The 25,747-nt window shown below is 40.0% G+C and overlaps 1 protein-coding gene across 1 annotated transcript; it reads right to left on the bottom strand.

Annotated features, from left to right (window-relative positions):
* RGS13 (regulator of G protein signaling 13) lies at positions 1-23,140 on the bottom strand. Its single transcript, XM_050961487.1, has 5 exons — positions 23,003-23,140; positions 17,932-18,000; positions 14,474-14,535; positions 2,415-2,581; positions 1-199 (listed from the first exon to the last, which is right to left on the bottom strand). The coding sequence occupies exons 2-5, from the start codon at positions 17,994-17,996 to the stop codon at positions 26-28; spliced, it is 468 nt and encodes a 155-aa protein (XP_050817444.1). The 5' UTR covers positions 17,997-18,000; positions 23,003-23,140; the 3' UTR covers positions 1-25.
* Between the last annotated feature and the right edge of the window lie 2,607 nt (positions 23,141-25,747).

Genomic DNA, 25,747 nt, shown 5'->3' with positions numbered 1-25,747 from the left:
TCTCTAATGTATTGAGTCATTTCTGTCAGTCTGGAGGCCTGTGTTTGAGTTTCTGATAGATTTCTGATCCAAGAAACCTGGGATATGAATCCCTTTCCATGTGCATGTAAGCTATTCTCTGAGCTTCATCAAAACAGGACTGAGTTGGTTCTTGAATATTCCTGATAATAGCTTCCCTTGCAGGACTATCAATGTTAATCTGAAAAATAAAACAATATTAAAGAAAGTTACAACAAAAATACAGAGGACAAAAATAGGGTTCTTCAAAGATGAAGCTTGGTAGGCTGCAGCCTATGCCTTACATCCATATGATCAATTATGGCACCATTTTCCCTATGTTGAAAAGGAGCTACAGGAGAGAGATTATTAAGAAAAATAAAAATCTAGTATTTAAAAATCTTGGTATAAAAGTGTTTGCCTCCCCCACTTAAAGTTAGGTTCCTATATCTATATTTATTTATCTAAATTGAAGGCCTGTTTTTCAAACATTCCGACCAACTGAAATTAGTGGGAGCCATCGGGTGCTCATCACATCACTTTTGAAAATCAGGCCACTGAAGTCACAGGATATTGTACAACAGAGATTGTACATTAATCCTGATTAGGAAATGGGTTATTGTGTAAGAGACTGAAGAGTCAGATGAGGATTTGCAGTGGATGAGTGGAAGCTTTGTGGATGTCTAAGAACTTAATGTACTGGTGGTGTTTACCTTTCTGATAGAAAGGTACTGCAAATAAAAGTTGAACCTCACCATAATCTAGAAGACTGACCAAGGCGATTGCAGTTCAACTAAACATTTTGTACTTAGATTTGCTCTGCTAAATTGCACTTATTGGAGGCTGAACGAGGAGCTGGAGGCATGTGAATTAATGTGTAACTGTTGATGTGTGGAGACCTTGCTGTACCAAGGATGTTTTTTAGGGTGCAATCTACTCCTTCCCTAATACTATTACATTTTTTTAATACAGACCATTTTGAGATAACCATCAGCTTCCATTTAAAAAAGAAAGTTTCAAGCCCTCATGTTTGCAGAGAAAAACTTGAAAACAGGAAGCAAGTGTGTTCCCAAAGACTCAAAACCAGAGGCCAAACTAAGAATTCACAATTTATTATTTAAAAAATTTGTTATGCTGATCTCATGATTTTGAGAACTGACTCATGATTATTCAATGCTTGAGGCTGTCAATACTGACAAGCAAAAGGGAGGTTATCCATCTCTAAGCATACGTATTTTTTTTTGTACATTTGTGATTGAATTTCCTATAAAGACCCATGAAAAGCTCAAATAAAAAAACCAGCAGGCCGGCCAACCAATCCCCTCTTTCCGCCCAAAAAATCATCAAAACAAAAAACCCCCAAACTCATCATAATGTTTAAAATAATTGTGTGAATTTTCAACTTGCAGGGCTGACAATATTGTTGCCTCTTAATCAAAGCTGTAAACTGTCGCCCTACTCCAACCTTAGCCTGGCATCTGAGAACCAAACTGGGTTCTTTCTAGCCCTCACATCTCCAGTAATTTGTATTGTGCATTTTTAATTCAGTTAACAATTCTGTTGCTGAAGCATGAGCCAGAAAAAATCTAGCCTCACTCTACCAGTGCTGTGTTGGACCTGCAGTGGTAATGAGTAAAAAGCAGATTAATTTATTTTTCTCAGTAAAGTGAGAAGATATGATTCTGAAGACACCTAGAAATGATCTGCTAGGTGTCATGTTTATTTAGTGTTTTAACAGAAAAGAACTACCCTTTAATATTAATCCCTGTTCATACAGCCAAATCTGGTCTGTTTTTCCTAAAATTTGTCCATGGTTTTTATTAGAGTATTATTAAGGATTGATTTACTGAAGTTGTTTAACCATTTAGAATGAATTACTTCAATTTTTCTTACTTCTCCAGTGCTTTTGGAAACTTAGCATGCTTCTGCCAGCCCTCAAAAGGGATGGAACTGGGTGGAGATTTCATTTAATTTCCAGGTACTGGACTAAGTAAGGGTCACATTCAAAGTCTACTGAAGTGTTTGGAAAGACTCCTATTGACATCAACAGGTTTGTACATGTCCTTAAAGTATGGAACCCCCCTCCCAGGAATTTAGTTCTAGACCCTGTTCTGGCACTGACTCCCTCTGTGGCCTGGGGCAAAGAATTTTACCTATCTGCCTCAGTTACTTATCTGAAATGAGGTTAAAAATACTTTAATTACCTGCTTCACAAAGGTGCAGTGAAGATGATTAATCAAGTAAACATCTTTACACTGCTTTTTACAGTGAGTGCCATTGCCAAATATTGATTGTTGCATTTTGCAAGCTGCTGCTTTCAGTTTCAACAGATACCACGTGTGTGTGTGTGTGTGTGTGTGCGCGCACACACACACATTGGAGGGAGGGACAGCGCAGTTCTTGCAATGTTAATTCACCTCTTTAGGCGCCTGGGGCTGAATGTAATTTTTAAAAATTCTCTTGGCTACAGAAATCCTTTTCCTCCGAGATTCAATCTTCTTGTAAGTTTCACATGCAAGCCAGAATTCAATGTTCTCATCACTGTATTCTGTCTTCAGGTAGGTCTTGTAGATTATAGGTCCATCTGAAAATATTTCAGAAGTCAAACTTTATAAACTATAAAATGATAGCATTTAGGAAGATAATTGTCAAACAGGTTTTGCTTAGCTCTGAATGAAAAATGACTAGACAAGGATTATGGACCAGTTTTGGTACTTTTTCTCATGTTGAATAGTTCCTGACTCCACAAGAAATCTTACAGAAGACAATGGGGCTACTCGTGGGATAAGGTACTACCCATGGTCAGTATGTGTATCACAGATTACTTCAGGGATGCTGGACCAATTTTTATAGTGGGGGTGCTGAGAGCCATTGAACCAAACTGTAAACCCTGTATATAATGGAAACCATTTCAGTCCAGGGGGTGCTGCAGCACTCTTAATTCCAGCACCTATGGACTACTTTTAAATCTTCTGGCCCTTTTTGTTTTATATTTACATAAAATTTGAGACTGTTAATAGAATGGTTAAAAAAGAATATTTAGGGGATAACTGGCCACTCAATGTGACAAATAAAAGTTTCAGACTTCAATATTCATTTTGTACATGCTCAGAACTCCCGTAACATCAGTGAGAGCTGCACATGTGCAGAAAGAGCAGAATATCAAAGAAAATATTTCCTCTTCTTGTGGTTTAAAATCACACATAAGAACTGCCGTACTGGGTCAGACCAAAGATCCGTCTAGCCCAGTATCAGGTCTTCTGACAGTCGCCAATGCCAGGTGCCCCAGAGGGAGTGAACCTAACAGGCAATGATCAAGTGATTTCTCTCCTGCCATCCATCTCCATCCTCTGACAAACAGAGGCTAGGGACACCATTCCTTACCCATCCTGGCTAATAGCCATTTATGGACTTAACCACCATGAATTTATCCAGTTCTCTTTAAAATGCACACAACACATATACATCTGTTTATAAGGCTGATAATTATTGTAAAAATTCAGCTCTACATCAGAGTGAAAAACATCTAAACATCAAAAAAATCATGATCTAACTGGGAAAAGGGGAAGGCTTTTATAGACTCATGGACTTTAAGGTCAGAAGGGACCATTATGATCATCTAGTCCAAGCTCCTGCACAACACAGGCCATAGAATGTCACCCACTCACTCCTGTAACAACCCTCTAACCTATATCTGAGCCATTTAAGTCTTCAGATCATGGTTTAAAGACTTCAAGGTGCAGAGAGTCCTCCATCAGGTGACCCGTGTGTCTCATGCTACAGAGGAAGGCAAAAAAACCCCAGGGCCTCTGCCAATCTGCCCTGGGGGAAAATTCCTTCCCAACCTCTAATATGGCGATCAGTTAAACCCTGAGCATGTGGGCAAGACTTACCAGCCAGACACCCAGGAAAGAACTCTCTAGTAACTCACATCTCACCCCATCTAACATCTCATCATAAGCCATTGGGCATATTTACCACTAATAGTCAAAGATCAATTAATTGCCAAATTAGGCTACCCCGTTATACCATTCCCTCCATAATCTTATCAAGCTTAGTCTTGAAGCCAGATATGTCTTTTGCCTCCACTACTCCCCTTGGCAAACTGTTCCAGAACTTCACTCCTCTGATCGTTAGAAACCTTCATCTAATTTCAAGTCTAAACTTCCTGATGGCCAGTTTATATCCATTTGTTCTTGTGTCCACATTGGTACTGAACTTAAATAATTCCTCTCCCTCCCTGGTATTTATCCATCTGATGTATTTATAGAGAGCAATATCATCTCTCCTCAGCTTTCTTTTGGTTAGGCTAAACAAGCTGAGCTCTTTGAGTCTCCTTTCATAAGACAGGTTTTCCATTCCTCGCATCATCCTAGTAGCCCTTCTCTGTACCTGTTCCAGTTTGAATTCATCCTTCTTAAACATGGGAGACCAGAACTGCACACACTGTTCCAGATGAGGTCTCACCAGTGCCTTGTATAATGGTAGTAACTAACACCTCCTTATCTCTACTGGAAATACCTCGCCTGATGCATCCCAAGACCACATTAGCTTTTTTCATGGCCATATCATATTGGCGACTCACAGTCATCCTGTGATCAACCAATACTCTGAGGTCTTTCTCCTATTTTGTTCCTTCCAACTGATGCGTCCCCAGCTTATAATCAAAATTCTTGTTGTTAATCTCTAAATGCGTGACCTTGTACTTTTCACTATTAAATTTCATCCTATTACTTATACTCCAGTTTACAAGGTCATCCAGATCTTCCTGTATGATATCCCAGTCCTTCTCTGTATTGGCAATACCTCTCAGCTTTGTATCATCTGCAAGCTTTATTAGCACATTCCCAGTTTTTTTGTCTCAAGGTCAGTAATAAAAAGATTGGTCCCAAAACCGATCCCTGAGGAATCCTATTAGTAACTTCCCTCCAGCCTGACAGGTCACCTTTCAGTATGACCTGTTGTAGTCTCCCCTTTAACCAATTCCTCATCCACCTTTCAATTTTCATATTGATCCCCAACTTTTCCAATTTAGTTAATAATTCCCCATGTGGAACCATATCAAATGCCTTACTGAAATCGAGGTAAATTAGATCCACTGCATTTCCTTTGTCTAAAAAATCTGTTACTTTCTCAAAGAAGGAGATCAGGTTGGTTTGGCATGATTTACCTTTTGTAAAACCATGTTGTATTTTATCCCACGTACCACTGACTTCAATGTCCTTAACTACTTTCTCCTTCAAAATTTTTTCCAAGACCTTGGATACTACAGATGTCAAACTAATAGGTCTGTAGTTACCCGGATCACTTTTCCCCTCCTTTCTTAAAAATAGGAACAATGTTAGCAATTTTCCAGTCACACGGTACAACCCCTGAGTTTACAGATTCATTAAAAATTCTTGCTAATGGGCTTGCAATTTCATGTCTGGTTCCTTTAATATTTTTGGATGAAGATCATCTGGGCTCCCCGATTTTAGTCCCATTAAGCTGTTCGAGTTTGGCTTCTACCTCGGATGTGGTAATATCTACCTCCATATCCTCATTCCCATTTGTCACCCTACCATTATCCCTAAGTTCCTCATTAGCCTCATTAAAGACTGAGGCAAAGAATTTGTTTAGATATTGGACCATGCCTAGATTATCCTTAACCTCCACTCCATCCTCAGTGTTTAGTGGTCCCACTTCTTCCTTCTTTTTCTTCTTAGTTATATGGTATAGAACCTTTTACTATTGGTTTTAATTCCTGTTGTCAGGCCCAGACATTCAACTGCCAGTATCACCTTTTAGACTGGTTTCTACACTACCCTTCTTCTTATATCCATTCTCCTACCCATGGCTGTATCCTTTCTTACTTCATTTTCTTCCCTCTCAGTGTTAAAATCTGGCGTGGAGATTACCTGTACATCTCCCAACCATCTCCCCCAAATTCCTAGTTTAAAGCTCTCTTAATCAGATGTGTCAGTCTCCATCCTAGAAATCTATTTCCTGCCCTACTCAGGTGAAGTCCATCCAGAGAGAACAGTTCTCTGTCCATGAATGCCTCCCAGTGGCCATACATCCCAAAGCCCTCCTTATAGCATCACTGCCTGAGCCATGTGTTGAGCATCATAATCTTGTCACACCTTTGTTACCTTTCTCTAGGAACAGACAGAATCCCACTGAACATCACCTGAGCCTTGAATTCCTTAAGCATCTTCCCCAGCCTTGCATAGACTCCTTTGATTTGTTCCAGTGAGAATCTAGCCGTATCATTTGTTCCCACATGAAGGACAATCAGTGCATTCTTTCCCGCTCCCGTTAGGATCCTCTTCAGCATCAGGTCCACATCCCGTATCTTTGCACCCAGCAGACAGCGCACCCTCCCGTCTCTGGATCAGCTCTGGTTACAGGCCTGCCTATCCTTCTCAGTAAGGAGTCCCCAGTCATGTAGACCTGCCTCTTCCCGTATCCTTCTGGGGCTCATATTTGGTGGTGTCTCCATTGACTCTTCCCTTCTTCCTATAGGACTCACTGCTCTTCTCTTCTTCCTTGCTTTCTCAACTTCAGTGACCCCCTGCTGTGCCCCTTCTTCATTTTCCAACTCCTCAGACCTGTTCCTGAGCTCTATTTCTTCTTCACTAGCCCGCTTTTCCTCTGCCTGGTTCTTAGTCACATGCTTCCACTATCTTCACCAGGCAGTCTCCCCTCAGCGTTCTTCAGTCCTGCTTCCATCTGCAAGTCTGAGCTTTTCCCTTCAGCCTCCTTATGTCTTTACTTCATCATCTGCTCGAACTCCCTTGTAATCTCAACCAGAGTTCCCACCCGCATCTTCAATCCTCTGATCTTTTCTTCCATCAGCTCTATCAGGCGGCACTTCATGCAGATGAAACTCTTTTCAGGTACCCCCTCTAGGATCATGTACATACCGCAGCTTCAACATCTAGTCATCTTCATTGTGTCTTCCACTGTTTCGGTCACTACTACTGCTGCTTCTGTCATAGACTTCCAATCTAAGTCCTCTTAGTCCGGGAAGCACAAACCAAACCAAAACACCACAACCCACAGCAAAGCAAACCCCCAACAAGCAGCAAAACACTGCCAGAACACCACACACTCCCTTCACTAGACTGTCTGTTCCTCTGCCTGCCTCTTTTAGTCTTCCCTTTGCAAACTCCCAGTCAAACTCCCCTGTTTACAGCTCTGTTTGCTGGCTCCTGTGCCACTTCCATTTATTTCCCGTCATCAAAAGGAAAGGTGACTTTTGTTGCTGCCATCATTGTAACTAAGAAAGCTGTCAGTTTTCTCTCCAGCAAATAAAAGGTTTTTCAAATTGTCTTCTGGTATACATTAAGGGTGCAGTATGCCTTTGCTATTGTGAACCTGGGGATCCAAGCCATTTCTTCAGCATAGCCAGCAGTTTGTTATAGCGAGAGGGGTGGAGGGAGACAGAGCTCCCAGGGCCCTGGCAGGGAGAGTGAGTGGGATCCAGGGACTATGTTCACTATAGATCAAGGGTTGCTATTACAAAGGCATTATAATGAGGGCCTTCTGTATTTTGTCCAAACATCCCAAGTTCCACTGATTTTTGCCTTCACTGGTGGTAGCAATTGTTGGAAGCCTTAGTACACTATCCCTTAAAGAACTAGCAGCTTCAAGAATTTAACACCATGTCATTTACACCTGCTCTGAGCAGTGCTTGATGATGCAGTGGCTAAAGTGCCTGCAGTCATGAGAACGTTGAGGTTTCAACCGTTGTTACTACTTGCTGAGTAGCATCTTTTTTAGCAATGGTGAAAAATATTTTCCAGTAAAACTTAGTGTAGGCAAATACTTTAAGACCAACATAGCTCTGGGATCAGCAGTTGCAGCTTCATTGACTTCAAGTGAAGTTTCTCATGGTTCATATACTTGGCCTTTTGCAACCTGAGAGCAATGCAGAGACATTTAATCAATGGCAAAATCTATTGTAACAGACCCAGACCAGTGGTGTACAGGAGTCTGGTAGAGGGCAAATATACTGGTCACTGGATGAGTAGTTTTCTGTTCCCTGAGTGACCAGAGCAGGGGCTGCACTAGAGGAATCAGGAACCTGCTAGAACCAATTAAGGCAGACAGGCTGATTAGATCACCTACAGCCAATCAAGGCAGGCTAATCAGGGGACCTGGGTTTAAAAAGGAGCTTACTCCAGTCAGGTGAGGAGGAGCCAGAGGAGAGGAAGTGTGTGTGAGGAGCTGGGAGCAAGAAGCACAAGGAGCTGAGAGAGAGAGGGTGTGCTGCTGGAGGACTAAGGAGTACAAGTGTTATCAGACACCAGGAGGAAGATCCTGTAGTGAGGATAAAGAAGGTGTTTGGAGGAGGCCATGGGGAAGTAGCCCAAGGAGTTGTAGCTGTCATGCAGCTGTTACAAGAGGTACTCTAGACAGCTGCAATCCGCAGGGCCCTGGGCTGGAACCCGGAGTAGAGAGCGGGGCCAGTTTCCCCCTAAACCTCCCAACTCCTGATCAGACACAGGAGGAAGATCACTGAGGTAAGCAGACTGTGGGGAAGATCACTGAGGTACGCAAATCTGCCAATAAGCGCGGGACCCACCAAGGTAGAGGAGGAACTTTGTCACATTATATATTGTGAGTGATTCATAGCTCTCTAGTTCTAAAAACAAATTTCTCCAGTGATGCAGATCACAGGGTTTTTTTGTTTCTGCAAGAGATGTCAGCATGCCACAAGCTGAGGGTGGTGGTTACAAGCACTCATGCTGCTTGTATATGATTTCTGATATTTTAAACTGCCTCTTTATAGCACAGTGCATTCCAGAGCTTCCCTTGCACAGTAATACTCTATATTGCTCCCACTAAAGGCTGCACTTTTATAGCACAATCTGGCCCTTGACTGATTTTGCTTTTCAGTGTAGTAGGAAAAAGAGGTGAACAGCGAAGTGGCAAAGTTTGCAGATGATACAAAATTACTCAAGGTAGTTAAGTCTAAAGCAGACTTCAAAGAGTTAGGAAGGGTTCTCACAATACTGGGCAACAAAATGGCAGATGAAATTCAGTGTTGATAAATACAAACTAATTCATGTTGGAAAACATCATTCCAACCGTACATAAAATAGGCTGGGTCTAAATTAGGTGTTACTACTCAAAAAAAAAAAATCTTGAAGTCATTGTGGATAGTCCTCTAAAAACTTCCGCTCAATGTGCAGCAGAAAAACCTAACAGACTGCTGGAAACCATTGGAAAGGGATAGATAATAAGTCAGTAAATATCATAATGCCACTAAATATTTCCATGCTACTAACACATCGAATACTGCATGCAATTCTGGTCTCCCCGTCTTGAAGATATATTTGAAATGGAAAAGGTAGAGAAAAAGGCAACAAAAATGATTGAGGGTTTGGAACGGCTTCCATATAAGGAGAGATTGAAAAGACTGGAAATGTTCATCCTGAAAAAGAAAGGACTGGGAGGGATATAATAGAGGTTTATAAAATTTATGACTAGTGTGGAGAAAGTGATGAAGGAAGTGTTATTACTCCTTCATGTAACACAAGAACCCAGGGTCACCCAATGAAATTAGTAGGCAGCAGGTTTAAAACAAACAAAAATAAATACTACTTTACACAATGCACAGTCAACCTGTGGAACTTGTTGCCAGGGGATGTTGTAAAGGCAAAAACTATAACTGGGTTAAAAAAAGAATTAGATAAATTCATGGAGGATATTAGTCAAGATGGCCATGGATGCAACCCCATGCTCTGGATGTTCCAAGCCTCCGATTGCCATGTTCTGAGACTGGACCACAGGGGATGGATCACTTGATAATTTCCCTGTTCTGTTTATTCTTTTTGAAGTATCTGGGCTTGGCCACTGTTGGAAAACAGGATACTGGCCTAGATGGACTGTTGATCTGACCCAATATGACCATTCTTATGTTTAATTTTTGTGTTAACCACATGAACAAATCTTGCAGTTTGTTGCTGTTTTAGCATGTTTTGTGATTGAAAACAATGGTAGCATTTAGTATTTAGAGGGGTAGCCATGTTAGTCTGGATCTGTAAAAGCAGCAAAGAATCCTGTGGCACCTTATAGACTAACAGACGTTTTGGAGCATGAGCTTTCGTGGGTGAATGCATCTGAGGAAGTGGGTATTCACCCACGAAAGCTCATGCTCCAAAACGTCTGTTAGTGGATAAGGTGCCACAGGATTCTTTGGTAGCATTTAGAAATGTGTGGATAACGTTTAAGGATTTATATTGCAATGAAACAATATTCATAGTTTATTTCTGTGAATACCAGAAGAGTTCATGTTATTTGCAGTGTTGCAACTGTGTTGGTCCCAAGGTAGGTGAGGTAATATCTTTACTGGATTAATTTGTTAGTGAAAGGGACAAGCTTTGGAGCTCTTCCTCAGGTCTGCAGTAGGTAACCAAAGCATTCAGGTTAAATACAAGGTGGGACAGCTCCTTAAGTATAAGGGGTTAACATATATTGGAGGCCATTTAAAATGAGGTGGGCAATTAAGGGTTAGCAGGCAGTGGGATGTGTTACAAATTGTTGTAATGAGCCATAAATAATAGAATATCAGGGTTGGAAGGGACCTAGAGGTCATCTAGTCCAATTCTCAGCTCAAAGCAGGACCAATCCTCACCTAAATTATCCCAGCCAGAGCTTCGTCAAGCCTAACCTTAAAAACCTCTAAGGAAGGAGACTCCACCACCTCCCTAGGTAACCCAGGCTTTACCACCCTCCTAGTGAATTTTTTCCCCCAATATCCAACCTAAACCTCCTCCACTGCAACTTGAGACCTTTACTCCTTGTTCTGTCATCTGGTACCAATGAGAACAGTCTAAATCCATCCTCTTTGGAAACCCCTTTTAGGTAGTTGAAAGCAGCTATCCTCTCATTCTTCTCTTCTGCAGACTAAATAATCCCAGTTCCCTCAGCCTCTCCTCATAAGTCATGTGCTCCAGCCCCCTAATCATTTTGTTGCCCTCCACTGGACTATTTCTTTCTTGTAGTGTGGGGCCCAAAACTGGACACAGTACTCCAGATGAGGCCTCACCAATGTCGAATAGAAGGGAATAATCATGTCCCTCGATCTGCCAGCAATGTCCCTACTTATACAGCCCAAAATGCCCATTAGCCTTCTTGGCAACAAGGGCACACTGTTGACTCCTAGGTCCTTTTCTGCAGAACTGCTGCCTAGCTATTCGGTCTCTAGTCTGTAGCGGTGCATGGGATTCTTCTGTCCTAAGTGAAGGACTCTGCACTTCTCCTTGTTGAACCTCATCAGATTTCTTTTGGCTCAATCCTCTAATTTGTCTAGGTCGCTCTGTATCCTATCCCTACCCTCCCGTGTATCTACCAGTCCTCCCAGTTTAGTGTCATCTGCAAACTTGCTGAGGGTGCAATCCACACCATCCTCCAGATCATTAATGAAGATATTGAACAAAACTTGCCCCAGGACTGACCCTTGGGGCACTCCACTTGATACAGGCTGCCAACTAGACAGAGCCATTGGTCACTATCCATTGAGCCCAGTGATCTAGCCAGCTTTCTATCCACCATACTTTTTTAACTTGCCGGCAAGAATACTGTGGGAGACTGTACCAAAAGCTTTGCTAAAGTCAAGGAATAACACATCCACAGCTTTCCCCTCATTCACAGAGCCAGTTATCTCATCATAGAAGACAATTAGGTTAATCAGGCATGACTTGCCCTTGGTGAATCCATGCTGACTGTTCCTGATCACTTTCCTCTCCTCTAAGTGCTTCAGAATTGATTCCTTGAGGACCTGCTCCATGATTTTTCCAGGGACTGAGGTGAGGCTAACTGGCCTGTAGTTCCCCAGATCCTCCTCCTTCCCTTTTTTAAAGATGGGCACTACATTAGCCTTTTTCCAGTCATCTGGGACCTCCCCCGATCACCATGAGTTTTCAAAGATAATGGCCAATGGCTCTGCACCACATCCACCAACTCCTTTAGCACTCTTGGATGCAATTCATTCGGCCCCATGGACTTGTACTTGTCCAGATTTTCCAAATAGTCCCAAACCACTTCTTTCTCCACAGAGAGCTCATCACCTCCTTTCCATGCTGTGCTGCGCAGTGCAGCAGTCTGGGAACTGACCTTGTTCATGAAGACAGAGGCAAAAAAAGCATTGCATACATTAGCTTTTTTCACATCGTTTCTCACTAGGTTGCCTCCTTCATTCAGTAAGGGGCCCACACTTCCCTTGACTTTCTTCTTGTTATTAACATACCTGAAGAAACCCTTCTTGTTACTTTTAACATCTCTTGCTAGCTGCAACTCCAAGTGTGATTTGGCCTTCCTGATTTCACTCCTACATGCCTGAGCAACATATTTATACTCATCCCTGGTCATTTGTCCAATCTTCCACTTCTTGTAAGCTTCTTTTTTGTGTTTAAGATCAGCAAGGATTTCACTGTTAAGCCAAGCTGTTTGCCTTCCATATTTACTATTCTTTATACACATTGAGATGGTTGGTTCCTACAACCTCAATAAGGATTCTTTAAAATACAGCCAGCTCTCCTGCACTCCTTTCCTCCTCATGTTATTCTCCCAGAGGATCCCGCCCATCAGTTCCCCGAAGGAGTCAGTCTGCTTTTCTGAAGTCCAGGGTCTGTATTCTTCTGCTCTCCTTTCTTCCTTATGTCAGGATCCTGAACTCGACCCTCTCATCATCACTGCCTCCCAGGTTCCCATCCACTTTTGCCTCTCCTACTAATTCTTTCCAGTTTGTGAGCTGCAGGTCAAGAAGAGCTCTGCCCCTAGTTGGTTCCTCCAGCACTTGCACTAGGGAATTGTCCCCTGCACTTTTTCAAAAACTTTCTGGATTGTTTGTGTACTGCTATATTGCTCTCCCAGCAGATATCAGGGTGATTGAAGTCTCCCATGAGAACCAAGTCCTGTGATCTAGTAACTTCTGTTTAATGTCTCTGTTTAAGTCCATGATTTTTAGTGTTCAGTAGAGTTATGAATTTAAGTTCCCAAGTTTGTCCATTGTGCAGGTTTCCTTTGAGAATGAGGACATCAACAATATTTTCATCCTTTTGACAGATGGCCCAAAATTACTCAGAGATTTCCTCCAGAACTTCAAGCACCACTGCCCAACCATCAAACTCTCTTGAACATTCCCATGCTAGCATCAACTTCCTGGACACTATGATGAGCCCTACAGATGACTATGTACAAGAAACTTCTGGATCCAGCAGCCACCCTGAACACAGCATGAAGTCTGGTATCTACAGCCAGGCACTGGTACCACAGAATTTTCTCTGAGGAGAAACTCTGCGATATGTTCTCAAATGCCTTCACCAAACAAGGACATGCCACCAGAAAATTAGATCACATCATGGAACGGGTCACCCAAATAACTTGGGAGAACCTGCTTCAATACACGGGGGGGGGGGTAAAAAGCCCACTGAACATATACCCCTAGTTTTCACCTACCACCCCACACTGGAACCCACATGGGGTGTCATCAAACTACAACCCTGACTTGAGATGACCACATCTTGAAAGAAATCTTTCCCAAACCCCCTCTTTTGGCCTTAAAACAACATCCCAACCTCACCTAGCTTCCCACAGACTAGGACACACCAAGTCAAAATGGCATCAGATCCTGCCATAATAACAAGTGGAAACCTGCAGACATATCTCCACTTCCACAATGATCAATACTCCCCAGAACACACCTTTCAAGATTCATGACTCCTATATCACATGCCTGTATCAACCCAGGCCTCAGCTAGCAAATCAGATGCTACAAAACAACTATGGGGGTGAAACCAGACAATCACTATGCTCTTGAATGAACCGTCACAAAAAATAAGATAAAAATGACCCATGAGTGAACACTTTTTACAAAGTGATCACTTCATGTCTGACCTCTCAGTCCTCATCGTCAAAGGAAACCTATGAAACACCTTTAAAAGATGAGCCTAGAAACATAAATTCATAACTTTGCTGAACATTTAAACCAATGACTTGACATAAATGCTGGATTTATGATTTATTGCAACAATTTGTAACACACGCTACTGCCTGCTAAACCCTTAATGGCCCACTTCATTTTAAGTAGTCTCCTACAGCATGTGTGAATCCCTTATGCTTAATGGTCTGTCCCAGTTTGTATTTAATTCCCCAGACAAGGAAGAGCTTGGTGAAGCTCAAAAACATGTCCCTTCCTCAACAGAAATTGGCCCAATAAAAGATATTACCTCACCTAACTTATCTCTCAGAAGGATTCATAGTGATTAACTATATTGCAATGGGCATCGAGGGTATTTGTGGTGATTGATATGGCATTAACATTTTTCATTTGCTTTCCTCTTTAATGGAAGTCAGTAACCATAAAACACAGTACATGGAGATATACCAATGTATCACATAAGCTTTCCCTATCCACACATTTCTAAAAAAGTTAGATAGCTGCTGTTAAATAACTCTGCTGGAGTACATACATACAACTACTTACATTTAGTAGTCATCAGCTTTTCAAAAGATTGGGACCACTGTAGCACTTCTTCCAATGACACTCTTTGCAAAAGGAGGAAAGGTTATTGTGGGATTAGAGTTGTAGTTAACTGCATGGCTAATGCTAGGCTTAAAAATAAAGCTAAATTTCATAATTCAATGAATCTATATGCATTTTGCTCTCTGCAAGTTCATTTTTTGGATGTCTCAGATCTCGTGCTTGCAGTTTTGAAGAAAAGAGAACTTTCAATAACTGGACCCAGTTCTGCACTAAATTAAACGCATACAACTCCCTTTGAAGTCAATGGAAATTGTGTGTGAAGGCAGTGCAGTACAGTACTTCAGAATGGGAGAAGAATAAAGAAAGCATTAACAGTTCCAATAGTCAGCTCTTTGAGGCAGGGGTGATCATGTAGGGTTGCTTTGTGCCTAGAGACCCTGCTGTGGTTCAGGACTTTAGGTGCCACTGCAATGTTAGGTACTATTATTAAAGTCCCTTGGGACTGAGTATGATAAAAAATGTAAAACCTTTTTTCTTCTCAACTAACACCACCTACATTTATCATCAGCTGAGAGGTTGAGCTCTGAACATTATACAGTAGAACCTCAGTATTATGAACACCTTGGGAATGGAGATTGTTCATAACTCTGAACAAAATGCTGTGGTGGTTATTTCAAAAGTTTACAACTGAACATTGACTTAACACAGCTTTGAAACTTTACTATGGAGAATAACAATGCTGATTTTAACCATCTTAATTTAAATGAAACAGTTTCCTTACCTTGTCAATTTTTTTAAAACTTTCTGTTTATTTTTTTAGTAATTTACATTTAACACAGTTCTGTATTGTATTGCTTTTCTCTCTGCTGCTGCCTGATTGCATGCTTCCAGTTTCAAATGAGGTGTGTGGTTGATGGTCAGTTCATAACTCTTGTGCTCGTAACCCAGAGGTTCTGCTGTAGCTGATGAATGATGGAAACACTAATAGAATCTTGACTGCAAAAGACACTAAATCCATTTAATTACCTACTTGTTTGTAATTTAAAATTAATCACAGTATTACTAATCAAGAGGATTCTTAGAGGTGGCTAACAATGGATTGTTTTTCTTCTATGCTTGTTGTCCTTACGTGGCAATTTCCTGGGTTTTAGGAGTCTTCCATTTGTTCTCTTAATTCTCAGTTCTGTGGAAGACTGAGGGATCAGAGAGAACTAAACATCTTGAAGAAAAATAAACTTCTAAGGACCAGATTCTGCACTGGTGTAAATCAGCATAACTTTATATACACCACCTTTGTCTCCGGGTCTTATAATTTTTAGTATCTTACCACTGGTAACTTGAAAGAAATGCCTATGCTAAATGTTCATGTCCTTGTCCATGTCCATGTAAGAGATTGGAGAAAAAGTGCATTGTAGTTCATTAGGCTCTAATCAAACTGGAGAGGGAGTTTTCATTCTCCCTTGATCCTTCCATTTTGGCATCAGTTACTGAATCCTAACTAAAGCCACTTAATTACAGTAAAGTTCAAGAATAATCCATATTTGATTAAAAGCAGTATTGGTTTGTGGATAGTAGGTACTAGTGGGATTAATTTGTAAGTCTGCTCTGCACAGCAGCTGTTTGCTGGTTTTGTAGTCTAATTTGTGGTGATTTCTTAGATTTGTTTTGATCTAATTCTAGAAAGGACCCATGTCTTACTGTTTGTTATAACAAGCGAATCTTCTTTTCTGGGAAGAAAAATGAATGTCAGTTACTCAGCACATTTTAGATAGATTTAACTCCTATTTTTGGTAGAAATTTTGCAACCATCAAACTTTGGTCTTAGTTCTTTCGTAATTTCTGGTCACACAGTTGGTTCTTGTTCAAGTAGGGCTTTTCTCATGCCTAACTGACCTCCTCTTTACATAAATACTTGTTCCTGTGAATGCTTATTTGTTGATAGAGCTGCTTCTGAGTCATATCTGCTGTTACAGACAGACACATTTTTAGTGTTGTCAGCATTATCACTCATACAGAATAAGTGACGTTCTTGTCTGTCTCCCTGAGCACCATCAAAACTGCCATTTTATTTCCATTTCTGAATATTTGCCTCTAGTGTTTAATCTGCAAAGCAGAACAAACACAGCCTGTTTTTAGTTACTCTCCATGGGTGAGTTTACACTTAGGGAAGATGGTGTTTTACTGTAAACTGAGGAAGTCATTGAGGGGAAAATGAGGATGGACTATTAAGATGTTCATTCCCCACTTTTCTGACTATAACCCCACCTAGTCACAGTAGTTGTATCAGTAGGATCTGCTGTAGTGAGAATCCTTATGGAGAGGGTGAAGAACTGGTTATGTCTCCACTATCCAATGTGTACTGCACAACTAGAAAAGACAAAGTACTTAAGGGACCATTGTCCACTGCAGAAAGCCCGGGACTGGGAGTCAGGAGACATGGCTTCTATTTCCCGCTCTGCCATGACCAGCTGTGTGAATTCAAGCAAGTCACTTGATTTGTTTTCCCTTCCAACCTTTTTCTGGTTTTTTTTTGTATTTAGAAGCAATGAGCCTACAATCTCTCACTGTGAGACACCATTGTGTAAGACACTATACAAACAGTCTTGCTTGTTGCTTCTATGTGCTACTGTAGTAAAAAGAATAAATACTACTACTAGTAATGAGACTATTGGCTTAGTGAGGTTGTTTTGGGTTCTCATGTTGTTTGTACACTTTTAAAATCCATTTGTCTCCCACCATCTTGCAAAGTGCTAAAGAGAGCTGGTTGGTGTTTGTTTTTTTTCCACACAGAAAAACTTGACTTTACTGGAAATGGGGCTGAAAGATTTCAATTTGGAAATGCCATTGTGGTACTTCATGTGAGCTGTAGTTTGGTTGCCTCATGCCCCAGTTCTCTTCTATGGGCTGGGCTCCCTGGTTCTGAAGCACCACAATCTCCTCTCTTGCTGAGCGGTTGTAGTGTACATAGGAATCTATGGCATCGTGGGAAACATAAATTGGCTGGAGAACCTGTCCAGCTGAGACAAATGGTAGCATAAGGCACAAATTTTCAACATCTGGCAGTGGGATTGAATTTTAAAAAACAAAACAAAAAAAACCACAAACAAAAACAAACCCAAAACATCCTGTTTTAAATTCATCCCAGGTATAGCTCCATTGACTTCAGTGGTTACACCAGGGGTGAACTTGGACCAAGATGTCTATGCCTGAACAGCTCAAATTAAAACAATCCAGTTACTCATAGCGTAAGACAATGCAAATATATTGAAATTGTTCTACTGTGAAGCAACAGCATGAATAACAGGTGATCAATGTATGTGCATCCATGAGGACAACATGCACAGGTAAGTATTCAGCATTAAATTGTATTGTTAGCCCTATTGACTCTTTCAGTCAGGAGGCTAAATCCCTTCATCTCTTGTAGGATTATGTGACTGCAGAATTATAGTAATACTTACTTAGATGTGATCTCATTTTCATCTTCTCTGAATAGTTTACAAAGACAACAAATATTTGGGCTCATTCTCCTAAATAAAGAAAACATGTGAGTTTTGTAACCTGATATAATACAGCAGGTGCACTTAAAGTTCACTCTGATTTTAGAGGTCTGACCAGTTCCAACGGTATATTTACATATAGGGAATATAACTGGAATTGGTCAGGCCTCTAAAACCGGGATGAACTGTTTAAGTTCACCAACTGTATTTATGAAAATCTTTGACAGGAATGGGTCATCTCGACTCATCTCAATGGAGAGTTGCCCCCTGGCTCTTAAGCATTAAAGAAAAGAATAATTAACAAACATTCAAAACAGTCTTTCAAGGGCCTAATTGAAACAGATTAAATTATTGAATTTGTAAAAGACTTGTTCCTTTGGTGCTTTTTTAGAAAAACATGAACATAACAATTTCTCTCTTATAAAATGAGACCTCCATAACTCCACAGTCTAAGATACGTGACTCTAGAAAAGCTTCCGTCTCAGTACAATCAACTGTAATGATATCCCTAAATTTGGCTTTTCCTTTAATCTTTTCTCAGGGTTTTATGTTTTTCATTTGCTTTTGTTGAACAGTAAATTATTCCTTCTCTCAAAATGTTTTGAGGGACACCCTATAAATATGCCTGGAGAGGTTTTGGAGATTTTGGGCCTGACTCAAAGTACATTGAAATCAGTGGGAATCTCTCCACTGGCTTCAGTAGCTTTTGGGTCTTGTATGTGAGAACTTTGATGTAAGACTTTGATATAAACTGAATAACTTCGAGTTTGTGAGTGTATTATTGAATCTCCAAGATAAATGTCTGGGACATGCTAAATCAATATTAATCCAAATTATGGATCAGACTTGGTAAACTTATTCTGACATATGGATCCTGTCAGAAACTATGGGTACTATGTAGTGATGAGGAAATTAAGGAAATATCTATCCTAGAAAATTATTTATGAACTGAAGAAAGTGATCTTCTCTTTTTTTATTTCTATTTTTTTATTTGTCCAACTCCTCCTCCTCTAAGCAATGCTACATGTTCTGAAGGCCAAATTCTTCAATAAGCTTACGTATAATGTTGTTTATGGGATGGGTCTTTCTTTAAAATGAGTTTCTGTGTATATCAGTCTAGAATTAGATTACTACATCATAGTCCCCACCAATAATCAAAGAGATCTCTTTTCAGTCTAGTAATTTAAATCTATAATTTGGTTCAGGTTAGGGCTTGATTGGCCTACATCTGTCCTCGGGCTAGATTATGCTTTTATATTGGAACACAAAATAAGGATGTGCAGAGTTTCACTGCCCCAGAGGACATTCTGAACTGTGGAATCCTTAAACTCACCTTTCTTATAATTGGGCCATACCTTAGAGTCTTAAATCAATGGATCATCATCAGTTTAGACCATCTGAGACACTAGCTCATTAGGTTTTCTACCAGATATTAAAATGCCTACTTGAAAAGCACCATGACAACTCTGACTTATAATACTATATGAGGCCTTATCCACCAAACCCGAAGAGAATCCATGCCAGTATCCTTGAGATGGCTGCTCAAATTCTCTTAGCTCTATGGCTTTGCATAGTTCCCTGTGTGTAATATATGCTCCAAACATTGCCCACAAGCAAAACTCAAATAATTGACTCAACAGAAACGCCCACTGAAATTTAAAGCAGACATCAGGGGGAGTTGCTGGGTGCTTTACACTTTAAAAAAGAACAAGCCAAGATTTAGAACCTTCAGGCCTCCATTTTTGAAATACTTAGCTATAGCCTTTATCTGTGCTGTAATAAAAATGTTCATATTGAAATACATTTGTACTTTGGATCATTGGAGTGGAACTCTTGCATAACTAGATGGCTTTATTTTAAAATATAAGGTAGTCTACATTGCTGAATTCTTCTTTAAAGCAGGAGTCAATAACAAATATTTTTTCTTTAGTTGCTATATGGAAAACTCCATTGTAAAAGGAGACTGTTTTATTCTAACTAGAGAACATATGTCAGCAAAGATAAACACTTTTAACAAATATTGTGGCCTAGAGCTTAACTACACCTTTGTAGCTCATGAAAGCAGGACTCTGTTGTTCTCTGTTCTTCCTTTACAGATATTTGAATCGTCTGATAACAGGCAAAGAAATACAATGTACTTTTTGTAGCACTATGATATGAATTCCATAGTTTCAGCTGAATTTGATCTTTTCCCCCTGAAGCCTTGTCTGCACTGAGGATTTGCGTGAGTTTCAGCCATTGGTGCTAACAATTTGGGTAGCTGCGCTGGTGCAACTCATAATGTAGACAGGGTATTCTGCAGTAAACTATGATTTACTCTGGTGCATCTTATGCTAGTTTCAATCAAGGAACGATCCACTGGTGCAAACAGTGGCTTCAGCTGTCTATATTAGGGGTCACTGCTGCTGCTGTCCTAAATTGCAGTGTGACTTCATTTACCTGAGCAGAGCATTACAGTACACCAATGTACACCATACCAGAATCTGGTGCTAGCCTGTTGACCAGTGGAGTTACACTGAGGGCAGGCTGCCCATGGCTGTACTCAGAGCAAATCTAGAAGGTAAGTCATTCCTTGAAAGCTTCCATTATGTAGTCTGGTTATTTGGTATTTAGCAGCTTATGTAGCAATATATACCTGTGTGCACATTGTGATTTGGTAGCATGTGCTCCCTCTGTTCATAAGTGCAAATGGCTAAACAAGTGTGAGGCAGTAAAGTTTTGCAATTTTATTGATTTATTGCTTTCTTTTACATCACTGTATTTTAGTACTCATGGTAATTGTGTCTCACTTGAGGTTTTTTGTCCATAGAATGAGCACGCCATGGGCATCTGTGTGTAGTGTTTCCCACACCGCTCCTACCATATGCCTCCGATCTGTCCTGGAGAGGTCACTTCTAAGTAATTCAGTCTCTATCATGCTCAGCAATTGGCCTTTCTGAGACTAAAAACAAAACTCCTTTGAGTTCATGAGGACAGAATTTTACCCTACGTTGTCAATTGTGAGACTGTTTGAAAAAACACCTTTTTTCCTAAATATTTTGCTCTTTTTGAATTATGGAAACTTCTTTCTGTTTCTTGTTTCCACTTGGCCAGGATTGGTTTTTGGATTTAACTTTAATATTTTTAATGTTATGTGCTGAATAATAAAAAAAAAAATCTCTTGTTTTCACGCTCTCTCTCAATAAGTTTTTTACAGAGTTTGGAATTTTGTATTTTTAGTAAAGAATGTAAAAGCAGCAAAGAGTCCTGTGGCACCTTGTAGACTAACAGACGTATTGGAGCATGAGCTTTCGTGGGTGAATACATGCATCGGACGAAGTGCTGCTTTTACAGATCCAGACTAGCACGGCTACCCCTCTGATAGTAAAGAACGGTTTATCCCACTTGGTACTGTGTTTGCATTTCTCATGCAGTTCCAACTGTTTAGTTTTGCAGAAGTGTGGCTGTCTGGGTGTTATGTCATATGAGAGTCTGTGGTGGGCCTCATCCTGTGAAACATTCGGTCCCCAAAATTAGCAGCTGGGCTTAGCACTATTCAGGAGGTGGCTCTGGGTTTTTATGAATCAGCATTTGTAGATCTTGCTTCTCATTCAGTAAGGTTTTTACAAATAGAGTCCCTAGACTGCTCACCCTGACATTCTGCTCCTTAGCTCACCTGCACTGCTTATCTCCAATAATTAAAGAGTATGTGATCAAATTTAATCCTAATACTTTCATTCCCTATCTGAGCCCAACACTATTACTGTTCATAATAAATTTCACTTGTAGGTTTTCAGCTACCGTATCAACACACAAGTCAGTTTATAGAATTACATTCAGAAACAATATGAACATTTCTTTGATAATGCTTTTAAAATGCTGGAATGCACTTCTAAAGCTAAGGATAAGATTAATGAAATATGCTATCTTGGATTAATGTGATGACAGAAATGTGCTAAATCACAAGAGTCTTGAGTATTTACACAGTTCTTCATCAGCTTTCCCTTTTCCTTCATAGCCCTGCCCCACGTATGGACCTGCAGAGAGAGACATACACGCTGGTATACGTTTTTGTTTTGTTCTGGACTAGCCCAAGGGTATTGTATACTGTTGAAAATTTACACAAATGTAACTGTTATCAAAGGCGCCAGTCTTCAGCTGGTATAAATCAGCATAGTTTTATTGAAGTCAATGGAGCTATACTCACTTACACCACTTGTGGATTTAGTTCAGAGGAGTTGTGTGCAAATTACCCAAATCTGTTCCTTGGTTTATTATGAAGCTTTTCCACATAAGCTCATGAAAAGTATCTTAGCATGTAGGATTGTGCATTTCCAGCAGATTTCATCACCCAAAAGACAAATCACAGGACCCTAGCTGAGTTAGTACAATATATGAATGAATGAAGTAGTCACACACATTCTGAGAATTAACCACACTTCTGATAGTAAATGAATCTAAGATCTAAAATTATTCACAGATGGAAAGGATATGAGTAATTTGTTAAACGATACAAGTCTGGGATGACTGTAATTACAATTATCTATAATGAGAGAATATCCTGTGAAATAGAAAAATGTTTTGATAGATCAAAGAGCAAAGCCTTTATTTTGAATGAAACTGTAACATACATTATCTTTATTTCAACCTGAAAAGATTATGCCATGTTAGGTTGTAAAGAAGCTATTTCCTTTTTTTTAATATGCAGCTATTTTGACTGTACAGTGAAGTCTCCATATAGAAACTTTATGATAAAAGTTTTAGTTGATTGTATTCTAACCTCTTTTCACTTTATTGCATAGAGTTCTGTTGATCTTAATATACTGAGAATTTAATGCAGTAGATTCACATAGGTATACATTTATCTACACATTGCACATATTTAGAAAACAGGTGCAGTTGCCATTCTAAGGCTGACCTTACAAGTGCATGTGGGAAGTATATCCTAGACAGAAAGGCTATGCCTTTATCTCTACATTCCCTGTGTATGCTGAAGAAAATACTCTAATTCAATTTAAATTCTGAAATGAGTCATGCATAATCTTATACTTACAATTTTTTTTCTTGGATTGTCCCCTCTTTTTAATGTTTCATTTAGTAGTAGCACTTGGCGAGGGGGTCAAGTTTCCAAATTCCATCCTGAGTGCTTTTCTTTATTTTCTTTTAAAGTAAAAAGTCTTGTCACACTCTGGTTGTATCCACACTGTGTGTGCTGTTGTCTGACTCCTTTCGTGCAAATATATATGCAAACTGTTTGTGTGGTTAATATGAAAAAAAAAAAAGTTCCATTGGGCTCTTGATGCACCACTGATAAAAACAGGCTATGTATTCTGACACTATTGTGACCTCTGTAATGATGAACTGAAAAGTATTTTACTGTATTGAAATCCTTTAGGTATTCTCTGATGGGATCAGTTTTGTGACTAATATTTTCCATTCTTGATCAAATGACACTGTACAGAAAAAGTTAGAAACACACTGTTGAAAAGAGATAAGCATCCCACCACTGAAAAATGGCACATTTATGTTATAGTTGTGATCAAGAAGTGATTATCTCCAGTTGTTTTGTTAGTCTTACTTTTCTGCTCTAAAAATAAGTTCTCTCTGAGCTCCTTAGTATATGTGTTTTACATGTGCATTTCCAATCAACTTTAATACGTTGCACGATGGTTGACTATGAAGCACTGAAAGTAGGACATGGTTTTTACATTGTGTGAAGTCCTTTATCATCGTTATCATAGTTGGCAAGAAGGATATGTCATCATTGCAGTGTTAACTCAAGTGCTCTACACTACATCTCGAGTTAGCCTAAGTCAAATGAGAATGGCCACACTACAAAATAACACTTGAGTTGCTGTGTCCACATTGGGGCTACACTCCCCTAGTGTGTGGGGCTAAGACTTCTGGGGCACATCCCATAGTTCGTAGTGAGCTGAGCCATTCTATGAATTCTTTCCCAGTGAATTGTGGGAGGATTTGCCTCTTGTTCCTGCACACATGGGGAATTGTGGGAAGTCATTGGAGGATTAATGGTACTTGAGTAGTACCAGCTTGTGTCCACGCTACAGAGTGGTTGTGTTAGCAGATGATGAGTTGTGTTTCTTGAGTTTTAGCCTGAGTTAGTACCATATAGGAATGAATGAAGTAGTCCCACAGTTTTCAAGAATTAACTGCCTGGGGTGGCAGATTCTCCCTGGATTTGGCTTAGCCACCCCTGCTGTCCTGAGTGGCATTATGGCTCTGTGCTCCAGAGCTGTCATGACATTGGGGCAGCTGGGACAAACCTGAATAAGTGGCTCTGTGACCTGCCCTTGGCTCCACCACTTCTACCATAAACACTGAACCATTGGAAGGTTTATTCTGTCCCCCAAGAAATTCAGATGTGCCCTCCCCACTGGTTTCAAAGGTCTATTCTAGGAGATCTGAGAGGGACAGTGTGGCAGATTATCTTGAATACGCTCTGAGTTTTGACATGAACAGTTTAGTGAAACAGTCACTAATTTGCAAAAGAGTTTTGAGGGGACTGACCTCCCCCATGTTTAATTTTTCATTGGATCTTTTCTTCTCTGATCTCCCTACTCTTTTTTGTTTTACTTAGTCTTTTGTAAGCAAAACATGAACCTAGTTCATTTAAGTTAAAGTCAAGTTTTCAAACCATAAGAATTTAGTGTGCTAGGCCTATTTTATTGCAGATGACTCTACCAAGGTATGGCCCTTTGATATGTATAAACGTGTACATCCACCTGGTCTATTCCAGCACTGATTCTGTTTTGGGGGGGGGGGGGGGGAAATGATCCCAATCCTGCACTGTGAAAATTGGCAGAGAACCCTTGGCAGATTTCCAAACTTCGGTGGGATTCTACATGGACATAAAGGTCTACCTGTATGGAACTCATTGCACAACTGGGACCTCTTTTTGCGAAGAGGAGTTTAAAAATGTTCTGAGCGTAAGTATTTCATGATTAGCCCAACTGTGTTAGAGAAGGGAGTTTTTGTGCGGAGAAAAAGGAAGGAAATTTCAAAGATTCAAGTTCAAATAAGTTTCCTAGAGGGGTCTGAACCTGCCAGTATGCTTCTCCAATTAGACATTCTGAACCTTTCAAGATTCACTCTTCTAATACAATCCTTTTCTGATGCATTCGTTATAAAACAGTATTTTCATTCTGCTTTTGTTTACTCTTCAAACCTTTCCATAAGCTTTATGAGTACAGTGTCATTTAATTATTTCTCACACAGATCCCTGGACAAATATTTGTGCAGTGTAACTCGAGCTTCTTATTTGCCAGAATAAATGATGATGCATTGCCCAATTTTATTTGCATGCCTTACCAAAAATAACATGTATTTGCACAAGCTGCAGGTTACAGAGGCTCATGACTTCATAACTAGAGTAACATGAAGAAGTAGGCAAAATATGACAGGAGGTGAAGCACCTCACCTTTACAATTATATTCAGAAATCTTTATTTAAATAATGTTGAGGCGGTGGAACAATCTGACCAAACTTGCTCAATACAAAGCACAGTTAGGCTGTTTAACCTTCACCAGTGAGTTTAGCCAGTGTCACTCACACATTTGTGTATAATTGATATTTTCTAAATAGAAAAATGTTACAGATAAGAAGAGGTTAAAGATCATATTCATCAAAAGATTGCAATGTCTTGAATACATTAATACCTAAACTGGAACCCTAATTGACTTTAGAAAGAGTTAGCTGATTATTAGAAAAAATGTGTAATGACTGAATGTTGTTACTACCTAGTGGTTCCTTGTTGGCTTATATGAAACGAATGTGCTGG

The sequence above is a fragment of the Gopherus flavomarginatus genome, chromosome 7, assembly GCF_025201925.1.
Source record: "Gopherus flavomarginatus isolate rGopFla2 chromosome 7, rGopFla2.mat.asm, whole genome shotgun sequence".
Taxonomy (NCBI): Eukaryota; Metazoa; Chordata; order Testudines; family Testudinidae; genus Gopherus; species Gopherus flavomarginatus.
The sequence above is the reverse complement of the archived record's forward strand: the minus strand, read 5'-3'. Positions and strand labels throughout refer to the sequence as shown.